Here is a 25,152-nt window from a genome sequence, read left to right as displayed (position 1 = left end):
TGAGTTTGAAAATGTGAAAGGAATTTTTTATTTAGATTTTGTGGAATGACTCTTCTTATTTTTTAATGAGAAGTGGCAAAATAAGTACTTATTTTTTAAGAAGATTTCCGGAACTGAGCCTAATAGCGTGGGCAAGTGAATTTTAGTTTTCCTTTTATTATTGTCTCGAGTAAAGGGAAAAATAGATCTAGTATGCAGCAGTTACCTTTTCTATTCTCATCCATCATTTGAATATAATGAGTATAGTGCACTCCATACTCTACAAATTCTAGTTTTTTTTTTTTTAATCATTTCATATCTTAATAATTTAAGCACAAATCAACTTTCCTTTTCTATATTTAAATTTGTACAGAAGCAAACTCAAAATACTGGTCTTTATATGCTTTTACCTGTTCCTAACAATATTTGGGAAGACTTGTTAATGGATTTTGTGTTGCCTCGTACCCTGATCATGATGTGTGTTGAAATGTGAAGATGATTCCAAGGCGGCAATAGAAATTACAGAAGCAAACTCAAAATGCTGGTCTTTATATGCTTTTACCTGATCCTAACAATATTTGGGAAGACTTGTTAATGGATTTTGTGTTGGGTCTACCTCATACACTGACCACGATGTGTGTTGAAATGTGAAGATGATTCCAAGGTGGCAATAAAAATTGCCCGGGCAGAATTAAGTTGCAGCAATTTCTACCCGGGCAGAATGAAGCAGAATTCAGTCGCCATCAAAATTGCCCGGGCAGAAATAAGTTGTAGCAATTTTCACCTGGGTGTAGGCAAAGTCATAGAAATTTTTGCCCGGGCAGTCAGTGGCTGGCAAAAACACAAGTTTTAACTTTTTTAGGGTTTTCTTTGTATAGACTTGCTTGTAACCATAAAAGCAAAGCTAAGGCTGCCTCTCATTGTAACTCTTACATACTTTCAAAATACTGAAACACCCCGGCACCCCGTGGAGTACGATTAAACAATTAGCTTAAGTTAGAACCACGTAAATCTCCATGTTTTGTCCTTTTCTTGCTTTAGATTATTTTTTTTCTTGGTTTCTTCTTTGATTCGATTATGTGTATTTGCTTGTGGGTTTGGATGTTTGAATTCCCAACAATGTGAAGTTTCTTTAGCCCTTTTTGGTTGACTTTTGTGGAAGATATTTGGTATGTTGCTAAAGAGAAGTTCCATAGTTTATCCTCAAACCAACGGTCAAACAGAGGTGATTAATCGGAGTTTGGGGAATCTGATTCACAGTATTTATGGTGACAAGCCGAAACAGTGGGATTATGCATTGCCGCAAGCCCAGTTTACTTTCAACAGTGCAGTTCACAGTGCTAAGGAAAAATCACATTTTTTCTTGGTATATGTGACACCTCCAAAGCATGCAGTAGACTTGGTTCATTTTTTGCAAGGTCCCGATGTTAGTGTTGCAGCTGAGGCAATAGCTAAACAAGTTCTAGAGGTGCATGAACAAGTGAAACAGAAGCTGGCTGAGACAAATGCAAAGTATAAGGGAGCAATTGACAAGCACAAACGTGGCAAATTGTTCAAAGAGGGTGATTATGTGATGGTGTTCTTGCACAAGGAAAAATTCCCGGTGGGAACCTACAACATGTTGAAACCCAAAATATATGGTCCGTACAATGTTTGGAAAGAAGATTGGTGACAATGCTTATGTGATTGATCTTTCTAATTCCATGAAGATTTATAAGGTTTTGAATGTTGTTGATTTATCTGAATATCACGTCGAGGAGCCGCTTTATCCAAACTTGAACTCGGGGTCGAGTTCTCTCCAAGTAAAGGGGTTTAGGCTCCGTTTGTTTGGACATAAAATATTTTCCGGTAAAATGTTTTACTTATTTTCCAGTGTTTGGTTATGTAAAAAATGAAAAAAATATTTTACATGTAAAACATTTTCTATCAATTGGATGAAAATGACTTACCCTTAAATTTTCCGTAAGTTGTTTTCTAAAATGAACCTGCTGCCTTCTACTACAATTCTTACTGCTTAGTTTTCTCGATCAGCAGTCTTGGCCCACGTTCAATTCCAATAATCTCAGATCTCTCCACTGTTTAAGCTCCCTTCTCTCTCTCTACACTATTTTGTTGATTTCTGAACATATTTTCAAGTGCAAACCAAACACCGAAAAATAAAAGTTTAAAGTTTATTTTTTGAAAAAACATTTTACATCAAAACAAATGGAGCCTTAATGTGGAACAAGTGGCAACTAAATCCTTGATTAATTGGACCGGTCAGAACCTCAGAAGCCTAAACAACTTTTAACTACGGACTACCCCAATTGGCAAAATATGGAAGAGCTTGGATCAGGCTCAAATTTGGTGGGATGAAGGAAAATTGCATTTCGGCCTATTTCCTTCGTTTGGACCCTCAATTTAATATTTTTATCGTTTTAGAAAATATTTTAAATTGCAATTACTCTTAGCGTATAATTTCTTTTTAGTTGGTTCCAGTTGGGCAAGTCTTAATTTTCTTTCTAGTTTCCAATTTTGTTAGTTTTCCCAATTTCCTGGATACTTTATTTTTTGGGTAAGTTTGCTTGGGTTAGGGCCTTTGTGGGCTACCACAGCCCTGGGCGATGGGGCATCTCGGATGGCCCGAAAAAGAAATAGTTTTGTATTTGAAAAGTTGAAGCGTTGCCACCCGGATTTAAGTTTTGCCATCCAAGAAACCGTTTTAATTGAAAATGATTGTTTGAAGTTGAAAACCATAGATTGTTTTGGATTCAGAAGCCAGGTTACATGAGGGGAAGGGTTTTACTGCATCCCTCTCGCCCGATACGAGATCGGTCTCTACTTAATATTTGTGGGATTTATCAAAAATATTTTATTTCATGAAAACAATTAGCAGGTATTTACAAAGTACCAAAGATAGCAGTGCATGCAGGTGCGAAGTGTACAAGATGCGATAAAATGCCGATGCAAGATAACAAAACAAATTGTCACTGGAATCACTCCCGAGCGCTCAGGAGTGGTCCTGAGCGCTTAGGAGTGCTGTCAAGCCATCCTGCAAATTTGGTTAGACATATTAACATGCTAGTACTGCCAGCAAAAACACAAAGAAATCAAAGTATAGATGTGCTAAGCCAGAGGCTTAAATAGATAAGAACTGGTCTTAACCATTCAAATATTGCTTCCTTGCAATTGTAAATAAATCTAACTGGACTCTGGAAGGACCAATGCACACCCAATGTCTACTAAGGACAGAAAATGCAGCATTTGATGACAAACACAAGATTTTGGTGAGTAGCAACACTCCCGAGCGCTCTAGAGTGTATCCAGTACACTGAGAAAACTTTGTTTGCCAGAGCTCCTCTTACTCTTATTGTTAAACCAAGGTCAAATGGACTCACAACTAGTATGAGGAATCGACATGAGCCACTGACTTCCCTCAGGAGTTTGAAAACAATAGACTTTAAATATAAAATGAGATTTTATACCTTTGCTTGACTTGAACTTGGCTTCTTGGATTGATTTGTTTGCTTAAAAATGGATTGAAGCCAGTAAAAGAAGATGAAATCTAGGATTCCATTCCTCTTTAGGATTTTCGCTTGATTTTCCTTAAGAACTAGTAATTTCCCTTAGAAAATGATAATTGTTTTGAAAAGAGTTTGAGAGGGTTTGGAGACTGATTTTTGGCAGCAAAAGGGGGTAGTTTTTCAGGGGAAATTTCATGTCCCCTCAATGCTAGCACAATGGGGGTACATACAGGAGAGAAGAAAATAAGTTTGAAATTTGAAAAATAAGGTTAAAATAAAATAAAAAATGTTTTGGGGGAAAAACTGTGATGATTGTTCTTTCTGCTGCCTCAGGCAGGTCTTTGGTGCTTGCAGGTTTGAACTGCAGGTTTGAAAATCTGAAAACTCTAAAAAAATCATGGTCAATGGTCAAGGTCAACATGTATTTGCTTGTCAGAGCTCTCGAGTGCTCAAGAGTGGCACTCTCGAGCGCTTTCGATTTTGGGTGTTTTTTGAAGCGTTGGAAAGCTGATTGAGTCCTCTGTTTAACCCAATTAGTTTCATTCAAAAATGTTTTACACATTAAAACGTGTGTCCATTTTACCCTTAGGGTGTCGTTGAAAAATGGTGATTTTGGGTTGTAAAAGTCAAAGAAGTATCGTTCAAGCTTTAGCCAAGTCCTGTTTTGATTCCGTTTCATCATTGGGAAGGCTCAAGGCCACGAATTAAACATAATTAATAGGTCCAAATTGAAATATCTACAGCCTTTTTTTCTTAAAAAAGGAATTGTAACCTACATTATGCATTATTCAATTACTAAAGTAATATCCTTTGAGTTTTCTCTTTCTCTTGGATTCAAGTGTTTAGTTTGTTTGAATGGAGTAGTAAATAACTAATCTCTTGCGAATTCCGCTGCGTTAAAAGTGATCTCAAAATCTAGTTTTGATTTTGAAAGGTCATGGTTTGGGCCGAGCGCGGGTTGTATGTTCCTTCTCTTTGTATTTTAGGCCCGTTTTGCCCCTTTGGCCCGTAGTAAAACTCACCCTAAATTCCCGACCCAAAGGGTAATATAGAAGAGGCGTCGCCTATATATAAAGAGAAAACATCCATTTCCCATCCCTGCGTCGGAATTATGTCTTCTAATTCCCTGATCGCGAGTCTTACTCCTCTTCTCTGCAAGTCTAAGTTGTCGATCATTGATGAAAGGACTATCGATACCAAGAATTCCTTCCCCTCCCCCGCAAACTTTCCCAGTCGTGTCATCTCCTGCTCATTGTCTCCATATCCTTCGATGACTCTCCCTAAGTCGTGCTCTGTCCGATATTCGGTTTCTTCACTAGGACAGAATAATAAGGTAGATTCCAACTATGGCGATGAGGATGAGGATGAGGACAAGGAAAAACAGAACAAGTCCTCCTATACGAAGAACATTAACGTTCGTGTGAGTAAGTCTGATATATTATGCGTGTTTTCAATTTTTAATACACATTTGTGTTTGGTTTCTCTTCTGGCGTACCAACCACCAATTATTATTCAACCACAAACCCTCATACATACTCACATCTTTTGGAGGGGCCCACACACACTGATGTAATGTGTGTAATGTGAATGTGAGTGGATTTGTGTAGGTGGTTGTGGTTGTAGAATGATTGTACCAACCACAAAAGTATAGAAAGGTTAATGTTATGTTTTGTTATCAGTCACTGGTAGATACAGTTGTCAAGGTGTTTTGCGTCAGAGCATTTCAAAGTTACACTTACCCATGGTTAATGGAAGAAGAAGAGAGCTTCAGGAGTGGATTCATTATAAGCGGGAGAAGAGTGCTAACTAGTGCTAGAGCTATTAATCTGCACATGGAAGTGAAGCTCAAGAAAAAAAATAGTGATACGTGGTTTACGGCTTCGGTGCTTGCTTTAGCATATGAGAGTGATCTTGGTATGGTTTGCTTTGCTTTCTCTCTTCGTAGTACAATTCTTGATTTAATTTTGTGACATTGTAAGAGATCTAGGCAAATATTAGTTCTCGTTTTCACATCTAATACGTTTTATCTTATAAATTAAAGGAAAACGAGTTCACAAAATGTAACTATAAGGTAGGGTTACAACAATAACGATGACCACACATAGGATTGCACACGCGTAAACACATTGGGTATAACCGGAGGGAATCCTATAATAGTGTTTTTATTGACTAATTGAAATTTTGACCCAATATACTTCTATTCAAATTTTACCCGGACTTAGTTTTTACTGAGTAATTGGCAACCTCAAATTCAGTGATTCTAGTTTCAAATAACATTAATGTGAAACATGAAAACATGAATTTCTACAATTATGTTGGCTTACAAATTATATATCATCGACATATTCCCACCTTGTCGAAGAAAAATCTTTTGTCCATGGCAAATTTCATGCCTAATTAAATTTTAGGAAACAAGCTTCCTTTAGGCGTTTAGCCAAGCCAGGTTATCCTCCTCAGTGTAACAAATGCAACAAGGAATTCTAAGTGGAAAGACTCAAGCTAGTAGAAACAAAATTTATAAGCTTGGGAAGTAGAGCCCTAAAAGTGGATTCGGGAGATCCAGCTACTTTAGACACCATCATTATACTTTAAAAGGTAGAGATTGCCAAAAATGTCCTCTAGTGTTAATGTGGGGAGCTATTAATTTGCTTTGAATGATAAAGGCAAAAAAGAAGAACAAGAAATCTTTCAGGATTTTCACATCGATTTTTCTACGTCAAAGTGTTTTGTGTGACATAAAAATAGAATTGTGGACTATGTTGAAGACATATGGAGTGGCTTCTTGTTGGATTCGAGACAATATTATTATGGAGTGGCTTCTTGTTGGATTCGAGACAATATTATCACAAACCTCACTAACAAAAGGTTGTTCTTCCCATCTACAAATCATTGTTCTTCTTATGCGTTTGATTTGGTGGTTTCATCATTGAAGAGAATTTAGTATTTAGTTTGAGGGGCAAAAAGCTACTTAGCAACAAGTTTTAGCTGTGGAGGGGATGTAGTCATGTAGGGCAGAGTTGGAATACGGTTAAGGATGCCCAAACACAAAAAAGGGGATGTTTAGGGGCTGTGAACACTACATATAAAAAAGAATCTTGGGCCTCAAACCTAGAAAACCTTAGGCATCACACCTAGGGCCTCTTTAGCATCACATCAAAGAAAGAGGATTGCATCACTCAATCTTGAAAGCTTAAAGTTGCAGGAATTTTTATGATTTCATTTATACCTTCAAAGTATTGGCTCATAATGTGTTTAGAGTAGTGCTAGCTGCACCGACCAAAGTGTAGGGAAACCGTACCGACGGCCACCGGACGGCCGTCTCCGGCCACCGGACGGCCGATCCGAGCCGTCCAAAAATTTAAAAAAAAAAAACCGAGGGGCCCAACGCGGGAATCAACGGCATCCGAGGTGTGTAAGGTGCTTGATCCGAGCACCCTTTTTTCGTGTATATATGTATATTCCGCGAATATACATATATACACGAAAAAAGGGTGCTCGGATCAAGCACCTTACACACCTCGGATGCCGTTGATTCCCGCGTTGGGCCCCTCGGTTTTTTTTTTAAAAATTTTTGGACGGCTCGGATCGGCCGTCCGGTGGCCGGAGACGGCCGCGCGCGGCGGTCGGTACGGTTTCCCTACACTTTGGTCGGTACACATAGGATTTCTGATGTGTTTAATACCAAAGAGTCAAAGACTTCCTATTCCCGAGATGGCTGGGTAGGATGAATGCGCTATGTGATGGTTGCATACATTCAATATGTGGTCAGACCTCTCTAAACTAAAAGTCACACGGTCTTAAATGTTCTGGCCAATGTCTAGTTAATATCCCTACATCATCCAGCATATGCCAAGTTAGGGCTTGGGCTTTAGAACCGGCCAGCCCACCCCTTTTTTCAAACTTTTACTAGTTGCTGCCATTTTCTATCTACTCTCCTTGTCTTGAGAGAAAAGCATGGAATCTTTCCTGAAGGTCAGGGTTGAGGCGGTGAAACTCCTCATCGGTAATCCTAATACAATATTTTTTTTGATAAGTCCTAGTACAATATGAAAGTGAACGCCCCTTCCACTTTTTTTTGGACGGCAAAATTTTTTTTTATTAGTCTTTGAAATTGTTACAAAGATTAAAGGGAACAAGGATTTGACGGCATCATATCCCTATATCCCTAAACTAAGCTAAGAACAATCATGTGTCAATCCGAGACCCCATCTGAGATTGGCAAGAAGCCAACCCAGGGAGTACCCATTGGGCCAAGCCCATAACACCTATTGGGTCAAGCCCAAACCAAAAAAACCCTAAGACCTAACAGCAACTAAAACCGCCGCCCCACACCCAAGATCGGCAGCCTCAGCTCGACAACCACAACCACCACTGCGCCATATCCACCAACAGGTCCTCCAACTGCAGCCACCACCAGACCACATCTCTGTACCAGACAGATTGAAAGCAGATGAACCGACAACTGCGGCAGAATCCAGCACGTTGGAAGGTGCATGAAAGAGAACCAGATCGGAAGCAGATGAGCAACCTAGCAGATCTCGAGCCTCATCATCAACTTGATCACCACCACCCGACAAGAAACTGCTTCGCCAAGTTGAAACAGTTTGATGTGATACTTTTGATAACCTCCACTTAATGTGTTACTTTTGATAACCTCCATTTCGAGTTGAAACAGTTTGATGTTTGATCACATCTTTGATTTCATCTTTCAAACATTTGGCTGGTGGGAGAGATGCCACATAGTCAGCCTGGTTACTAACCTCAACATGCCCAGAATATCGAGTGAGATCCTCAGTATTTAACCACATTAGTAACCATTATAATTAGGTAATTCAAGCACATGCGCATTAGAGCTGATTTTCTTGAGAACTTTAAATGGTCCAGGTGTCCAATACTCTTCAAATGAAATTTCCCATAAACCCCTCGAGGGTACTGTTTTGGCCTGACTCGAACCATAACCATGTTGCCTTCAAATCCAGCAAACCTCCGTCTCAAATCAGCATGCCGTTTGTAGCTTTATCATCCTGGATATCACGAATATGCTGACTAAAAGCTTCAGCTTGAGCACTTGGGCAAGCTTGAATAGGTAAAGGAACCAAATCAATTGGCTTCCTAGGAAGCAAACCTGTACCAATTTCGATGGGGTTCTGACTTGTTGATCTGTTCACAGAGCTGTTGTATGCAATTTCGGCCATAGAAAGTACCTGATGTCCTGATCGCAACTACTAACATGATCACCAACAAGGCAACGTGGTAGATCACCTAAGCTGCGATTAACCACCTCTGTTTGAACATCAGTTTGCGGGTGAAAAGCCGCAGAGAACTTCAGCTTTGTTTTCAGCAATTTCCATAGCATGCGCCAAAAGTAACTCACAAACTTCTTATCACTGTCAGAGAGCATGGTCTTAGCAATCCATATTCCATGAAGTATAACAACTTCTTGAAAGATTCTTGAAAGAAGAGATTAGCAATGTGGACAGCATCTGATGTCTTTGAACAAGGAATCAAGAGTGCCATCTTTGAAAAGTGGTCCATAACCACAAATAAAGATTTGTGTCCAAGGATGAAATCCATACTCAAATCCTGCCACGGCTCATGCGCACGGGCAGTAGGATGTATACACCTGTATTCTTCCTTCTTCCTTTCGGAAGTTGGCAAATCCGATATTAGGAAACAACCTTGGCTACATCTCGATTCAGCTTCGGCCAGTAAAAGCGATCTTCGGCCATTGCAATTGTCTTATGACTCTTATCTCTTCCAAAATGACTTCCTGCCTCTCCATCCCAAATCACTTGTTCATGGAGAGAACTAGGAGGTAAACAAAGTCAGGTTCCCTTGAAGAGGGAGCTGTAAAACCATCGTACCCTCCATGATGTCCAACCAACAACTGAGCGTATATAATGCTGAAATCCTTGCAAGAAGGATTGTCTTTTTTGAGCAAATTGAAACCCACGACTTGAATAGCCATAGAAGAAAGAAGATACACCACTCGACTAAGCACATCACCAACCTTATTCTCAGAACCACCCTTATGTTAACAAAAGAATATTCTTGCAGATATGAAGCCCACTTACCATGTTGAGAATTCAGCTTCTTTTGAGAGTTGATGTATTTGAGTGCTTCATGGTCGGAAAACAATACAAGCTCCTCAAAAAGAAGATAGTAATGCCAATAGCAAGGTGCTCGAATCACTGCAAAAAGTTCTGCCAAAGGTAGAATACTTTTTGCTTGGTAGAATCAATCTAGAAGTAGCCGATTGTCTAGATTGATGCAACTACGATGATACACTTTTGTGGTCTTCTATTGATTGACAACCAAAAAAAAAGGAAAAGGAAAAGCAACAGAAAAACTAGAATTTTAGTGTTTTTAGAAAAGTGAAGTTCTTCCGGTGGTGGTGATTGTTCGCTAGCTATGTTGCATTGTGATTTGGATAGACTTGGTAAAAAAAAATGCAAATTTGTTGATAGGAAAACAATTTTAAAGAGATAGGATGCTTAGAGGAAGTTTAAGATGCGGGAGTTCTGGATTGAAATTTATTAAGATAGACTCATTGCAGAATTTTTTTTGTTCATAGGCTTTTGATATATTTTTTGTATTATTATGCTATTAGGTTGACTTTTTGACCTCTTATATTTTCTTGATGATATTTTTTGGGATGATGTTGCATGCAGCAATGCTGACAGTCAATGATGACAAGTTCTGGGAAGGAGTTAAGCCAGTGGATTTTGGAGACCTGCCAGCACCCAAAGAAAATATAACTGTTATTGGTTATCCACACATGAGAGATTTTGTATCTGTGACGGAGGGTCGTGTGTCACAATTGGGCATGACACGTTATGAGTCTTGGGAAGCCAGTCTTTTGGCTTTTAAGGTAGTTACTCGTTACTAGAAATTCTCCATCATTTTTTCCTTCCTAGTGTTGATAATTATGTCATCCTTTTATTGTTTTTTATCAACGGCTGAGTCCTTTTATTGTTAGGACCATTATACATAAGAAAAATCTCCTTTCTCATCCGTGTCAATTGTATAAGAGCATCTCCAATGGTTCATATGTGTCGATTACATAGTGTATCTTCAAAGGTTCAGAGGGAAAAATATTCTTCTACGGGGCAAAGGCAACTGTTCCTCATATAGTCAACAATATTCTATGAATAATCCCTAAATTTGGTAGCCAACCAGCAATTACTGTCACTTTTAAATAAGTGATCACTTCAATTGTTTTTCATCCCTTTTATTGAAGCTTCTTTGTACTGTTGTAGTTTTTTCTTTTCATACAGTGGAGGGTAGGGCAATCAAACTCTCAACCTCCTATCAAGGATTCAAAGTTCTAGTCACTGTGCTCTATTCATACTTGATCTTGGAGGATATTTTATTTGATTTTATATTGAGGATAGCATTTAGAAGATATTTTAGGGTTAATTTATCTGGTAAGATTGTTAGGTAGTCTTATGTTTATGTTATTGTTCTACTTTGGTGGAGCCTATTTAAAGGACTCCACTACTGTTGATTGGTTCTAGATTATGAAATGGAATTGATAACTTTGCAGTATTGGTTAGGATGCCATTATGGTTCCACGATATAGCGTCCCTTGAGTTCCTTGATTTAAGTGGCCACTATATTAGTGGTAAAACTTTCTCAAAGTAGCCACTTTGTGTACATATTGTCAAACGTTAGGTTCGTCTTCAGTTCTCCCCCGCCATAGACCCATTGATTGGGTACATAGGTGTTGGTATTGTTGTTGTATTGGTTGTAAACATGAAAAGATTTTGGCAAAGTTAAAATCCAATTGGAGCTCAATAAATGGGTCCTCAATTGTTGTGGTCAAAATTTGGACCCCAAAGTGATTGGAGTGTTTGCTTGGCTTAACGTTCGGAATCGCAATTACAAGTCAGTCATTTTTTTTTCACCAAAGTCGTCGTTTGTCTTAACAGGTCAAGGTTGCTGGGGACGAAGGGAAAGTTGGTGGACCTGTTTTCAATACAAGAGGCGAATGCGTGGGATTGATACTTCAATGGATAGACAACGTAACCACTGTTGTACCTACAGAGGTTATTAAGCACTTCATTCAAGACTGTGACAAGAATGGAGCACACACCGGTATGCCTGGGTTTTTTTGTCTAGTATTTTTTAAAATGTTTTCGGTTCATGCAATCATTGCTTTTATTTATGCTTTTAAACCATAAAAGTGTAAATTATGGGGTGTGAAGCATGATAGTACTGGGGTTGCTAAACGAACCAACATCTTGAGCTCAGATTGAGCTTGGCTCGACTTTTGGCTCGTTCAAAGTCGTTCAAACAAAGCATAAGCAAAGCTCATTAACTTTTCATTGTTCATTTATAAATTCAAGCCAAGCCTGTGCATATAGGTGTTTGGCTCAATATGCTTGTGAACAAGGAGTTATTTCGTAAATATTATAAGGATAGGGGTAGATCAATAAATATTCGAAATATGTGAGATCTTCCCTGCCATTTACATCTTTTCATCAATCGCTGGTACGTTTCCAATACTTTTGTGCTTAAGCTATGGCTTGAAAGCTTGAAATTGACTTGCATACTTCCTCCGTCCCATTTTCTTGTCCCATGATGCCCCATTTTCTTGTCCTATGATGCAATGTTTTAAAATCCAAACCGGACAGGCCGGTTCGACCTTTTAGACCATCAACCGGACCATTGTCTGGTCCGGACAAACTCAAAAACCGTTAGTTTTAAAAACCAGTCTATTTTAGAAAAACCGCTAAAATATACCGGATAAACCGGAGAACCGGTCAAGGGTTGGTTGACCCAAACTGGCCTGTGAAAATTTTGAAACTCCAGATCGGCCACGAGTTAGACAGCTGTAATGTACAGCAAAGTATGCATCGTGTCCCACAAAAGTTGCAAGGCTTTGCTTAGTATATTTAGAGATACCAGGGAAGCCTTAAGTTGGTTTTCTCACCGATGTGGGACTAACTAAAACTACACGATACATCTTTCCAGAACAATTTACTTCAATTCCTTCGCTTTAACTTCACAAAATGATGGGATAAATTTCTATTTCAAATTTTATTTTCTATGTATATCTGGTTATAATTAATTTATAAAATTAATATATATTTTTATATAATGATGACATCACGGTTCGATTCTGGTTCGATCGCGGCAGTATTTTAAATGGTGAAAGGCGCTGAGGCGCAACGGTCGCCTAGGGCTTTAGTGCAAGGTGCAGCGTGCGCTTTATTGAAGTGAAGCGCAAAAAAAAAAAAAAAAAAAATTTCTTTGCAACGAGACAAATTTTATTAGAACAAGTTTTCAACACAAATAAACACTTGTAAAACTTTCAAATGTCATAAAACATAACATGTCAATAGTTGAACGAAAGTACCAAATACTAAACATAACATATCATATGATTCATATCCATGAAAAGCTAACATAATAATGTTTAGCCTTAGAGACATAACAAAAGGATTAAAGGCAATAAATCTAGAGGCATGCATAGGCATTAATCATCATTCTCAAAACCAAGAACTTCATCTTCTTCATCATCATAATCTGATGATTCTGATTTATATCCTTCCACGTCTTCTTCCTCCTCATCATCCGTCTCCCATTCTTCCTCGTTATTCTCCTCATCTATAATAGATGTTTTTTCTCTTGAAACCTTAGCCTTTGGAGTTGGTTTTGCCATTTTGGCGATAGGTGTTGAGTCTATTGACTTTGAATTTGATGCTCTAGATGTTTTTCTTGGTTCTTCGGCTCCAGAAGCTAAAGCAACATCATCCCAATTCAAATCATCACCCTCAAACACAAACTTTTCCTCCATCTTCCCAACCAATCATTCATTGCTGTCATCAATATCTTTCAAGGATATGGGATCGGGTATCGACTTTTCAATGCTCTATTGTACTTAACAAATACCAAATCATTGAGACGCTTTTGAGCTAGTCTATTCCTTTTTTTTTTTTTGTGAATCTGCATTAACAATTAATTATAAAAGGGACTTAAATTCATGATCATACATAACTAAAGGAAGTCAATGAATGAATTTGATTATCATATACTTACATGCTCAAAGACACTCCAATTACACTCGCATCCTGAGGAACTACAAGTAAGGCTAAGAACTTTGACGGCAAATTTTTGCAAGTCGGGAGTGTCATGACCAAATGAGGTCCACCAGTCAGCTGCACACCATAGAATATTGATATTGGAAAACATTCACTCTTAGCCCTTGGGACTTAAATTGGTTACTTGATTAAGGTTAACATGGTGATACCTGGTGCCCTTGTATTTCTTTGCCTTATTGCCATTGGGTTACCGAAGAGTCCTTCAGCTCTCTGATACTTCATCAAGTCGGCACAAATAAGGTCTTGTGTATCATTATTGGGAATCAACTTTGTGACACATTTGTATAGGCCTCCAATGACTTTTGGAACTTTGCAAGCCTCTGGATCTTTGTAAAAAAAATCAGGATTTAAGTAAAAACCAGCTGCATGCAAAGGCGGATGCAATTGGACATCCCACCTCTTGTCAATTATCTTAAAGACCTCATCATACATCTCCTTATTTTGATTGAAGGAATTTACAGTAGTTTCTTTAGCTCCGATCCATAGCCTCATAAATGTATCCCATTGGAGGCTTGACTTCTCCATCAACCAATCTAAGTACCTTAACCAGTGGTGATGCGAACTTGAGGGCAATGAGCACATTCCTCCAAAATGAGGGCATCAACATGACTTTTTCTATATGTTGTCCTTGTTGCTCTTTTGCCCATTTGCTATTGGTCCACTTTTTTGAAGTAAACATCTTCCTTAAGTTTCTCTTTTGTTCATAAACTCTTTGTAAAGTCAAAAAAGCGGTTGCAAACCGAGTTTTTGCCGGCTTAATGAGCTCATTCCTCTGGGTAAATTGCCTCATCGTATTCAACAAAGAGGGTTGATTATAAATATAACCATGCATCATTATTGCCCTTTCCCAAGTTGTCTTCAAATTTGGTAACTTGAAAATGTCTTCTAACGTCAAGTCCAAGCAATGGGCAGTACACGGAGACCAAAACAAGTGAGGTTGTTTTGCCTCCAACAGCCTTCCTGGTAATTGTTATAAATAAGTGGTGTTAAAAGTTAGAACTAGAATAATAAGTGATTTTCAATTGTTTATAACTTCAAGTAACACAACCAAATAGCAAATTGAAATTCTCACCTGCCGCCACATTTGTCGCGGCACTATCTAACAACTTGAACCACGTTTGCTTCTCCAATACATCTACATCATCGTCAAGGTCATAATCATCACCAACCATTGCATCATCAAAATCTGGTGTAGACTTAACTTGACTCTTTGCTTCATCCCTTTTATGTATGAACTCCCTCATCTCCTCTCTAACCTCAGGTGGGCATCGGCGACATGCCGCCGTATTCCTTTTAGCTCCTCCGGCAAGGTATTGTTTGATTCTTGACACACCCCCATTTTTCACTTCGTTACAAAAAATACATTTCAACTTGGTAGAATTGTGTGGATCAACCTTTTCGCAATACTTCCAACCATTGTCCTTTTTACTAGTATTTTCAGATGTCATCTACAATTAACAAGTACAAATAATACCATAAACACATATAGCTGGAAAAAAAACAAAAAATCAACGGCCCACTGGCCAGGTAAAAAAAACAAAAAAATAGACCTGGAGTGGAGAGAAAAAAAAGAAAGAAAAACATGTCCTGGAGTGCAAGTAAAAAAAAAAAAAGAAGGGAAAGGAGTTGGGCTGCTGGACTGAGAAAACGAAAAAAGAAAGAAAGAAAGAAGAGCTGGAGCCCGGAGAAAACAAAAAAAGAAAGAACGAAAAAAGAAAGAAAGAAGAGCTAGGCTGGAGAAAACAAAAAAAAGAAAGAAAGAAAGAAGAAGAAGAACCAGATCGATCGGAGAAGAAGAGGAGGAGGTGGAGGAGGAGGTTACCGTGACTACCATCGCTGCCTGAAGCTGTTGTCGAGTTGTCGACTGAAGCTATCTCGATCGATCGTCGATCAAAAAGGACGACTGAAACTGCTTTGCTGGCTGGGTATGAATCATATGATCGATTAGGGTTCAAATCAGACTTAAAAGCAACAATAATTCAGTGCATCGCTGCCATCGCAGTGTGTTTTCTGCACCGTTGGATCAATTTTTGGATCACAAACAAAAGGCGCGCGCCTCTGTGCCATAACGTGGGCCTTGGGGTTTTCCGCCATAGCGCATTTTTTTGAAGCACAGAACCTGCGCTGCGCCTCGCGCTATAGCGCGCGCCTCACGCGCTTTTTAAATCACTGGACCACGGTTGAACCGGTGATCCATCCATCTAGTCTCTTTTCCGGTGAGCGTGTCCGGTTTTCAAAACATTGCCATGATGCCTTTTTTTGTTGTCCCAAAATATTTGTCCATTTAGACTTTTCAATGACTATCATTGGATTCATTTCCTATTTTGCCCTTCCCTCAAGTCACAATCAAATTGTAAAGTTGTACAACTGAAAAGTTCTAGAACATTGAGAAAGTTTTGCTTTTGAATTATGAGTCAAAAACTTGGAGGAATCTTTTACCGCCAAAGTTTTGAAAACATTCTTTTGGCTTTGTATAAGATGACAAATCAAGGGTATTTTAGGAAATTGAAGTACTTTTAATTTGCAATCATGCTGTTTCTTAAATGGTTGGAATCCCAAAAAAACCCAAACATTATGGGACGGAGGGAGTATTTCAAAAGCCAAGCCAAGCCTATCACTATCACAAAACTTCAAATGTGAGCCGAACTTGAACAATTAATCTTCAGAAATTCGAGCTTGAACATGTGTAATAAGGAGTTGAGCCAGGCTTGAGCAATACTGTGTTTGGCGTGTTTGGCTTGATTAGTGCTAATGTTCAAATATTCAACTCAAAATCAATTGGCAATGAGTGGAGGCCCAGACTCATAGTCTAGTTTTTAGAGGTCATATTTAACCAATGGGAGGCAAGCTCAAACATCCCCTGCATGTGGAGAGGTAAAGGATCCATAAAATTGGGATACAACGAAATAAGGTCCACTTACGGCACAAACAACGGGACAATTTGTCAAGAGATCTTGTCGAAAAGCCTCCTAAAGCCTATTGATACCATACTTAAAAGTGTCCAACTCAAAAATAATTGACAATGAGTGGGGAGGCCACCCTGGCTCAGATGTTAGTTTTGGAGGTTATAATTAACTAATGTGGAGCAAGCATTAACACTCCCCGCTCGTGAGACACCATGCATAAGGCTACTTTTGCTATTTTTCAAAAGAGGTAATCCAAGATGTATATTGTGGTTGTAGGGCAACCAAGTCCATCTCGCATTCTTCTTTGTTGTAGTTACACAACTGTTGCACACGTACATGTTGTCATGGTGAACCACATAACCCTAGTACTCTATATTAGTATTTGTGCTTTTGCGCTCTAATGATTTTCTCTGTTTGAAAAAAATAAAGTAGAAGAATATTTATTATGATTTCCACTTTCTGCCTCCTGTAAATCATGTAGTTAAATATTCTGAACATATAATATACGTTGGCATAACAGCACTCCCAATACTCGCCATCAAGTGGCAGAAGATGGAAAGTTTTAGTTTGCGAGTGTTCATGAAGATGGAACCTGATCAACAAGGTGTTCTTATAACAGAAGTCAACCCCAATTATCCAGAATGCCTCGTCCGTATTACATAATTGCAGGATTTGTTTTCACCATACTTTCGGTTTCTTATTTGCGAGTTGTTGTAAGTAATTCACATAGATAGCTGAGGCCTTTATCCAATATGTTAAAACGGTTGCTTTTGTCTTATTATTCAATTCCTAATCCTAGGACGAAAGGTACCACAACTGGAAGATTCCAGATGAAGACGAGGTTTTGTCCGAGGCTTTTTATGAAGAGCGTGTTGTGCTTTGTAAGGTGACCTTCCTTTCATTTCATGATCTTTCTCGTGTTAGTCTTGGCATCACATTGATAGTAACGGCAATATATGCTAGTCCTTAATTATTTTTCGTGTTTTGAAGTGAATGCACTTTTTGATATGCTAACATGAATATCGTAGTCTTCTAAGAGTATCTCCGAGTCCGGTAGATCCCTCAAACAACAAATATCAAATAAAAAATTGGTCTTAGGTCCATTATGTGAATTTCATAAGCCCACTAGTCCATCTATTATAGGGTTTTAGTGGTAGTTTCATAGAGTTTAGGATTTTAAGCACTTTCATAAGATACCCTAGGGTTTAGGTTAGTAGACTTGTGGGCTTACAAAACTAATAGATGGACTTGTGAGCTTATGAAATCTCTATAGTGGACTTTTCACCAAATCTCACAATTCTAGAGGTTTCTAAAAATACCTGAAAGTTTTTGGAAATTTTTTGAAGATTCAGAAAAATTCGAGTATGATGTTTCCGAAGAAATGAAACTTTCATTGCTTTCGTTCCCGAAAAAATTAAAGATGAAAACAAAAGAATACAACAAGAAACAAAATGAAAAGTGAAAACAACACCAAAGAGCTAATATGCATGGACAAGGATACATGATACAGATACGACACTACACGGACACGCAAGCACATCATTTGTTCGAAAATTAGGACACGGACATGTCGGGGGCATATTGAATGTAAAATTTATTTGTAGTATAGAGGTATGTTATGGATTCATATAAAAGGCAACAACATTATTTCTATCAAACTAACAACAATCTTATGAATTTAGAAATTATCAATCCGCCTATAAGTATACATCAATTATACATCTTTGGAAATTCACTATGGGCCGTGTTTTAAAAAATTTTAACTTTTTAATGCGTTCTTACCATGTTCCCAGAGTGTCACCAACGTGTCCTAGAGTAACCCCACTATGTTTGAGTAAAAGGAATATAATTAGAAAATTGGACAAGTATTTAGGCATGTCCAATACGCGTCGGGAGAATGTCGTGTCGTGGGGCTGGTAGACGTGTGTGCTTTTTAGCCAAACAGAATATGGTAGGAGGCTTTGTAATTATGTGTATAAACCTTGCATTGGCGATAATGACTTAGAAATGTGATGTTTGACTTGTTCATATCATACAATTATATATATGAAAAATTAATTATTTAAAAAAATATAATTCAAATAATTAAGCAATAAAGATACCAAATATTATTTTGTAGTATAATAAAATAAATATCATTTTACGTTTAGATTTGGAAAACTAGAAATTGATCAAATGTACCAAAGTATTATATTTTGAAGGATTTGTTGGAGTTCTTTGCAGAAACTTACCCTTTATTAAAAGTGTGATAACAAAGTATAGTCTTGATGCTAACTTTTGAGGTATTTGGTAAAGATGCTCTAAGATTATGAGTGAATCTGTTGGTCTCTCTCTCTCTCTGATTGGATAATATGTTATTGTATTTGCTGTTTGGCCTTGAACATGGTGTTTAGGTGCTTAAAGGTGACATTACTACTGGATACGAGGCGGAGGAGGAGGTGCAAAATCAGGTTTGGAAATAGTTTACACTCGATATAAGTTTAAGCTATTGAATGAGTAGACCTCATAATGAGAGTTTGTTTACAAAAAACTTTTTTCCTACTGTGATGTAGGTTATCGTCGCTTTTAATGATAGGCCTGTTAAGGGGCTAAAGAGCTTGGTTAGTATGGTGGAAAGTTGCGGTGAAGAATTCTTGAAGTTCACTCTTGAAAACCACAAGGTAGGACCCTCTCCATTTATTACTTGGTTTTCAGTGCAAGTCCTATAAATACTCTCTCTCTCTCTCCCTCTCCCTCTAATCTTCACCTAACGGCATTCGCACTATGTTAAAATGCAGACGTCCCATTTTCCGATCGAATTTTGATAATCCGAGCAGTTCAATGTGTTCAGAATGTGATTTTAAGGTTACTCGCGAGAAATTGTCAAAAAATGACCGGAAAGGGCTCCATCCGAGCAGTTTTTTTGAACCGTTCAATGAAAACTGCTCGAATGAAGCCTTCCTGGTTTTTTTTTTTTTGCTGATTTCTCGCGGTAAGCCTTAAAATCATGCTTGGATCACATTGAACGGCTCAAATCATCGAAATTCAATCGGAAAAGGAGAAGTCAGCACTTTGCTGAGTGCAGACGCTCTTATAGAAAGGGATTGTACATATATCAGTCCACTTCCTATGAGAGATCCTTTACTTAGCTTAAGTGTGGCCCTCATAGATCCCGATCAAATTTTGATGATCTGAACCGTTCAATGTGATCAGAACATAATTTTAAGAGTCCTCACGAGAAATCAGCAAAAAATATGACCGGAAAGTACTTCATTCGAGCAGTTTTCATTTAACTGTTCAAATGAAAACTGTTCAAACCAAGCACTTTTCGGTTAAATGTTTTGCTGATTTCTCGTGAAGACCCTTAAAATCACATTCTAAATAAATTGAATAGTTCGGATTATCAAAATTTGATTGGGAAAGAGAGGTCTGCACTTAAGAACCTCACTTAAGGTCCTTATATATATATAGGGGCTAGTTCTACCCACATAAGTTTTAACACAGATTTTAACACAGGATCTCAACCATTCATTTCAATGGCTGAGATTAAATACACTCCCTCCTCCCTCTCCATCTCCTCACCTAATCCCTCCTTCTCTTTTCCCACCACACGCCCCACCTTTATCAGACCCAACTCTGGCTGGCTCTCTCTCTCCCTCCCTTCCAAAGAAATAAAATGAAAAAAAAAGGGAAAATAAGCTCCACCATCAGCAGCGATCGGGGAAGCCAATAGATTTGATTTAGTTCGAAATCTTCCGACTAATTTTCAGAAATAAAAACCCAGAAAACAGAAACAAAACCAATATTTATTTTGGTTTTTTTTTTTTTTTTAAAACTTTTGCCGTGGCTGTTAGTGATGATTAATAGGTTCCACACCGACTAAATCAATCCAAATTTTGTCGTGCTGGTTATGGGGTCACGGGAGATAGAGGTGCCGGAGATGAAGGAGTGCGCTGCAGTTGGTCTGAGAAAGGTGGGGCGTGCTGGGGAAAGAGAGGAGGGATTAGGTGAGAAGATGTAGAGAGAGGAGGGAGTGTATGTTAATCCCAGCCATTGAAATGAATGGTTGAGATCCTGTGTTAAAATCTGTGTTAAAACTTGTGTGGGAAGAACCGGCCCCATATATATATATATATATATATATATATATATAGAGTCCACTTCTCCTAAGAACCACATTAACTTAATAAAATAAGGACCTTCCTTTCCCGATAGAATTTCGATGATCCAAGCCGCTCAATGTGTTCAGAACGTGATTTTAAGGGTACCCGCGAGAAATCAGCAAAAAAAAAAAAGACCGGAAAGGCTTCATCCGAGCAGTTTTTGTTTGTTTTTTATCAAACGGTTCAAATAAAAATTGCTCGGATGAAGCCATTCTCGGTCATTTTTTTTGTTGATTCCTCCCGAGTACTCTTAAAATCACATTCTAAACACATTGAGCGGCTCGGATCATCAAAATTCGAACGGAAAATGGAAGGAATGGAGAGGTCCTCCTTATTTGAAAATGACTATATATATATATATATATATATATATATATATATATAGAGAGAGAGAGAGAGAGAGAGAGAGAGAGAGAGACCAAACTTCTATTAAGGGCTCTCTTAACTTGCTAAGTTAAGGACTTTTCCTTTCCCGATCAAAGTTTTCTTTGTGATGTTTGTACAGATTTTGGTATTGCGCACAAGTATTGCCAGAGCAAGAACTCGAGATATTCTTAATTCATATTGCATAGCTGGTGCTATGTCTTATGATTTAAAGGAGTAAAGGAAGTTGACTCGAGGCGAAGAAACTGGAAATTGTGAATGGATGTGTGAGCCAGAATTTCTATTATAATAATTTTGTTTTATTTATCCTTCTCTTCTCAAATTGTTGGCGGAAATGAAGAGGTTTTTTATAATAGCTAGTGCATTGCTTAATGTGGTTTTAGGTTGTTCATCCTTCGCTTCAGAATTGAGTTGATTCAAAGGGACAAAGGAGATGGTTAAAAGAATTCCCTGTTGCTCACTTGCGTACTCATTACCGTGTTTTCACTGTGAGAATAACTTATTCATGGAGGAGCCATGAATAAGTTATTTACAGAATCGTGCAATTGCAGCAGTTCGTTTCGGCCATCAATAGTTGATATATGTTTTTAACAGGTAAACAAATTTCTTTTACCAGCAAAAATTGATTTTTAATCCGGATCATCTAAAATACTTTTGGACGCTCGCGATTGGCCTCCGTAAAAACTTATTTACGGAAGCCGCCGTAAATTACGGAACCCGCGGTAAATAAGTTTTTCTCTTTCACTATTACTGGTTTTTGCCTTTGTCTATGATCAAAGTTGAACAGATCTTATTCCAGACTTCTATTTGTGGTGCTTGCACTTCTTCTATTACCGGATCTTTAACAAAGAGTGAAACACGTTTATCTTCTCTGCAGAAGACAACAAATCAGAATCGAATTCCTTCATTGGTCTAGGCTTCGTTTGTTTGGGCGTAAAATATTTTTTGGTAACATGGTTTACTTATTTTTCAGTGTTTGGTTGTGTAAAAAATAAGAAAAATATTTTTCATTAATTGGATGAAAATGACTTACCCTTAAATCTTTCGTAAATTATTTTCTCAAATAAACTCGTTGCCCTTTATTGCAATACTCATTGCTCAGTTTTCTCGATCGATGACTGGTGGAGTTCGATGGTGGTGGTGGTACAACTCGGTGAAGACAAAGAAAAGAAAAGCAATAAAATTAGGGCTTCGAAATTACAAACCCATACCAGCGAGGCGAGAGGCTGAAGACGCTCCTATTCATCGATAAAACCAGGTGAGAATGACCGTTGGTGGTGGTCGTGCTTCGGTGGCGGTTGTGGGGGCGAGACAGGGTGTGTCGGTGGTGGCGGGTTGGATTTGGAGAGATGGTTTGGGTGGGGATGAGAGAAGAGGGACGAGATGGGCTGATTTTGGAATTTTCAAATTTTGTTGAGATCAACGAAGAAATACATATGATGAAATTTTCAAATCCCCAAATTTTGAATTTTTACCAATGAAAGTGGGCCCTTTATTTTTGCCTGTCAACTTTCCACACCACATGGATCATTGTTGTCGTCTCGGATCAAAAAAAAAAAAAAAATGTTATCATCTCGGCAATGATCCTTGCCAATAGCAAAATTGAAATAACGTTTGCAAGAGGTCACCCATCGCCATGATTATATTGTTCACCAGTATTTTTCTAGTATGTTTATGTTGTTCACCAGTATTTTTTTAGTACGTGTAAAATAATCATATAATCTCAACTAATTTAACCTACGGTGGGGTGAGAAGTGAAACCTGACAGTGATAGTCTAATTCAGAATGCCACCCTGATAAAAAAGTTTATCTCGAATAAGTGCAATTGATTCGAACCGAGTAGCTTTGTTCATTATTGTACTACAAGAGAAGTGAAAGAAAGTTAAAAACAAATTATCCGCTTGGCAAAAACATCGTTGAGCTGTCTTGTTGAAATACATGCAAGAATCATGATGGCTCATCCACAAGGCATGAAACAAAGGAAGCAATTTGATCTATATTTCTTGCTACATCTCTTAGCACAATCTTTTCGTCAATGAGCACAATTTGCCTAGTCATAAGTTGCAGAGTCATCCCAAAGGAAAATCCCAAATAAAGCAAAGAGCGGTTTTGAGCGGCTTTAAGGACGCAAGGATCATTTTAAACATGCCAACCAAAAACTGGAAGGCAGGTTATACACACGGTATGCATTATAATGGTGATGAAAGTCGCATCAATTTCAATGAAAGCTGCAGAATCATCATCACAAGCATTCTGGTCACCGTTACCATCACAATCCCTTCACCTCCACGTCGAAGGCTGATCGATCATACCCAGATTCTAACGACAATGGAGGAAGATGACAACAATCTCCGCACTTTACTTGCATAGGACACTCAAAACCAAGACAAGATTGATGAAGAAGATTATGGATTCTGGAATCCCCCACCATACTTTGGTGGAGGTGATTCCGCTGCAATTCCTCATGGAAAAGTATCTTAATGTCACTTTCCCAAGCCACCGCTGTTATGACATCAGGTTACCTGCTCAGAAGAGGTCATCCATGTCGATTTATGTTTCTGGATTAGATTTCCAAATAACCAGCATTGAGAAACAATTGCAGCTATTTTAGTTCTTCTATTGTACGTACACAATGCAAAATACAGATTAAATAAAGCTAAGGTATATGTTCTATAATCCAATTAAGGTGATGATCCATAAGGCGCCCAAACCTTCATAAAACACTTTCCTCAATTTTCAAAGAACCAGTAAAAAGTTTATCCATTCGAGCACAATAAAAAGTGGATGCCAAAGTCACAAGAGTTGTACATTGATACGGAGCCACCTAGCGATTGCCAACAAACATGTTGCAGTCTATCCCAGATCTACTACTAGCGATATAGTTCGGACAATAAACAACGCAAAAAAGGTCATAGTCCTTAGGAATGGTAAAGCACTATCACACTAAGCAAGATATAGGAGCTGGTGATCTATTATTGAGTGCTCATAAAATATAATCCTTGCGGTATTGTGACAAAACTTAGTATAACTACAAAAAACTTGCCAATCAAAAAAAAAAAAAAAAAAAAAACTCACATAAGTTTTTTAATCATGTAACAGAAGGGTAATGCATACTCGATCAGGTTGCACACATGCATCATGGACATAATGCATCCTTCAAAATTCTTGCTTCCACCAACACATCTGACACTTCCTACCAGTAGCCCCAAGTATCACACCAAAGCTATATCTCATGCATATTATGCCGCTCTGATGTCTGGCAATCCAGAAGCACAAACCTATAGCGCCTATGTAAGAAACGTCCGGATGGTAGACTATATTGTCCTGAAGTCAAATTATCTATTTTGAGGAGGAGAGAAAAAAAGAGGAGACAGAAGTCACAATCAATAAAACTCATTTCACAAGGCAGCACATCAGGAAAATGAGGGAAAGGAAAAAAAAACAAGACTACAAGAAGATTATCCAGTGATAGTTCCTCTCAGGGTATCTTTCCAATTAAGTACTGTGGACATATTCCGAGATCATGCATAATACCATGACCATCGAAATACTTTTTGAAGGATTGGGAACAGGTTTTGTGGAGTAAGAAACCTTCCTCATTCGGAAGGATTTGAGGAAGCTTTTAAATGTTATCTTTGCTTAACTGATCCAATACACGATAGACAAGAGGAAACTCCACCTGGTTAAATGGGAGGTGATTTGCAAGAAAAAGGAGAATGGGGGTCTAGGAGTGAAGAAATTGATGGTGCAAAATTTGTCCCTTCTAGCCAAGTGGTGGTGGAGGTTCAATAAAGAGTCTAATTCGTTGTGGGTGAGGGTGATCAGAGGGAAGTACAATTTGGAGCAGGGTTGCTGGTTTCCTAGTATGCCAATCTTTGGTAGGGCCTCAAATTTTTGGCGGGATATATGTGCAATTGGGGAAGTGTCCTCGTGTATCGGAAATATCATCCAGGAGGGTTTTCGAATCCAAATTCGTTCCGGTTTGGAGATTTCTTTCTGGAACCATGTATGGTTGGGGGACACAACTCTTAGGGAGGAGTATCCCCGTCTGTATCTAATTTCTACTCAAAAAGAAGCAGTTGTCAGTGCAATTTCTGGTGGTATTGGAATGGATAGATGGAATCTGTTTTTT

At 38.3% G+C, this 25,152-nt stretch overlaps 1 protein-coding gene across 1 annotated transcript; it reads left to right on the top strand.

Annotated features, from left to right (window-relative positions):
- Positions 1-4,572: 4,572 nt before the first annotated feature.
- Positions 4,573-23,390, top strand: LOC131330924 (protease Do-like 9). Its single transcript, XM_058364689.1, has 9 exons — positions 4,573-4,902; positions 5,162-5,396; positions 10,154-10,353; positions 11,414-11,579; positions 17,015-17,142; positions 17,294-17,413; positions 18,888-18,944; positions 19,047-19,154; positions 23,040-23,390. Exons 1-9 carry the CDS (start codon positions 4,594-4,596, stop codon positions 23,388-23,390), a joined length of 1,674 nt encoding a protein of 557 aa, XP_058220672.1. The 5' UTR covers positions 4,573-4,593.
- The last annotated feature ends 1,762 nt before the right edge of the window (positions 23,391-25,152 follow it).

This window comes from Rhododendron vialii, chromosome 6a (genome assembly GCF_030253575.1).
Source record: "Rhododendron vialii isolate Sample 1 chromosome 6a, ASM3025357v1".
NCBI lineage: Eukaryota > Viridiplantae > Streptophyta > Magnoliopsida > Ericales > Ericaceae > Rhododendron > Rhododendron vialii.
Note: the sequence above shows the minus strand (reverse complement) of the source record. Positions and strands in the feature narration are given on the sequence as shown.

Excerpts from the sequence above, each read along its gene's own strand:
- LOC131330924 (XM_058364689.1), top strand. The coding sequence starts at position 4,594 with ATGTCTTCTAATTCCCTGATCGCGAGTCTTACTCCTCTTCTCTGCAAG. Across the intron at positions 4,903-5,161 it reads CGAAGAACATTAACGTTCGT|TCACTGGTAGATACAGTTGT; the intron begins GTGAGTAAGTCT and ends TTTTGTTATCAG. Across the intron at positions 11,580-17,014 it reads CAAGAATGGAGCACACACCG|CACTCCCAATACTCGCCATC; the intron begins GTATGCCTGGGT and ends TTGGCATAACAG.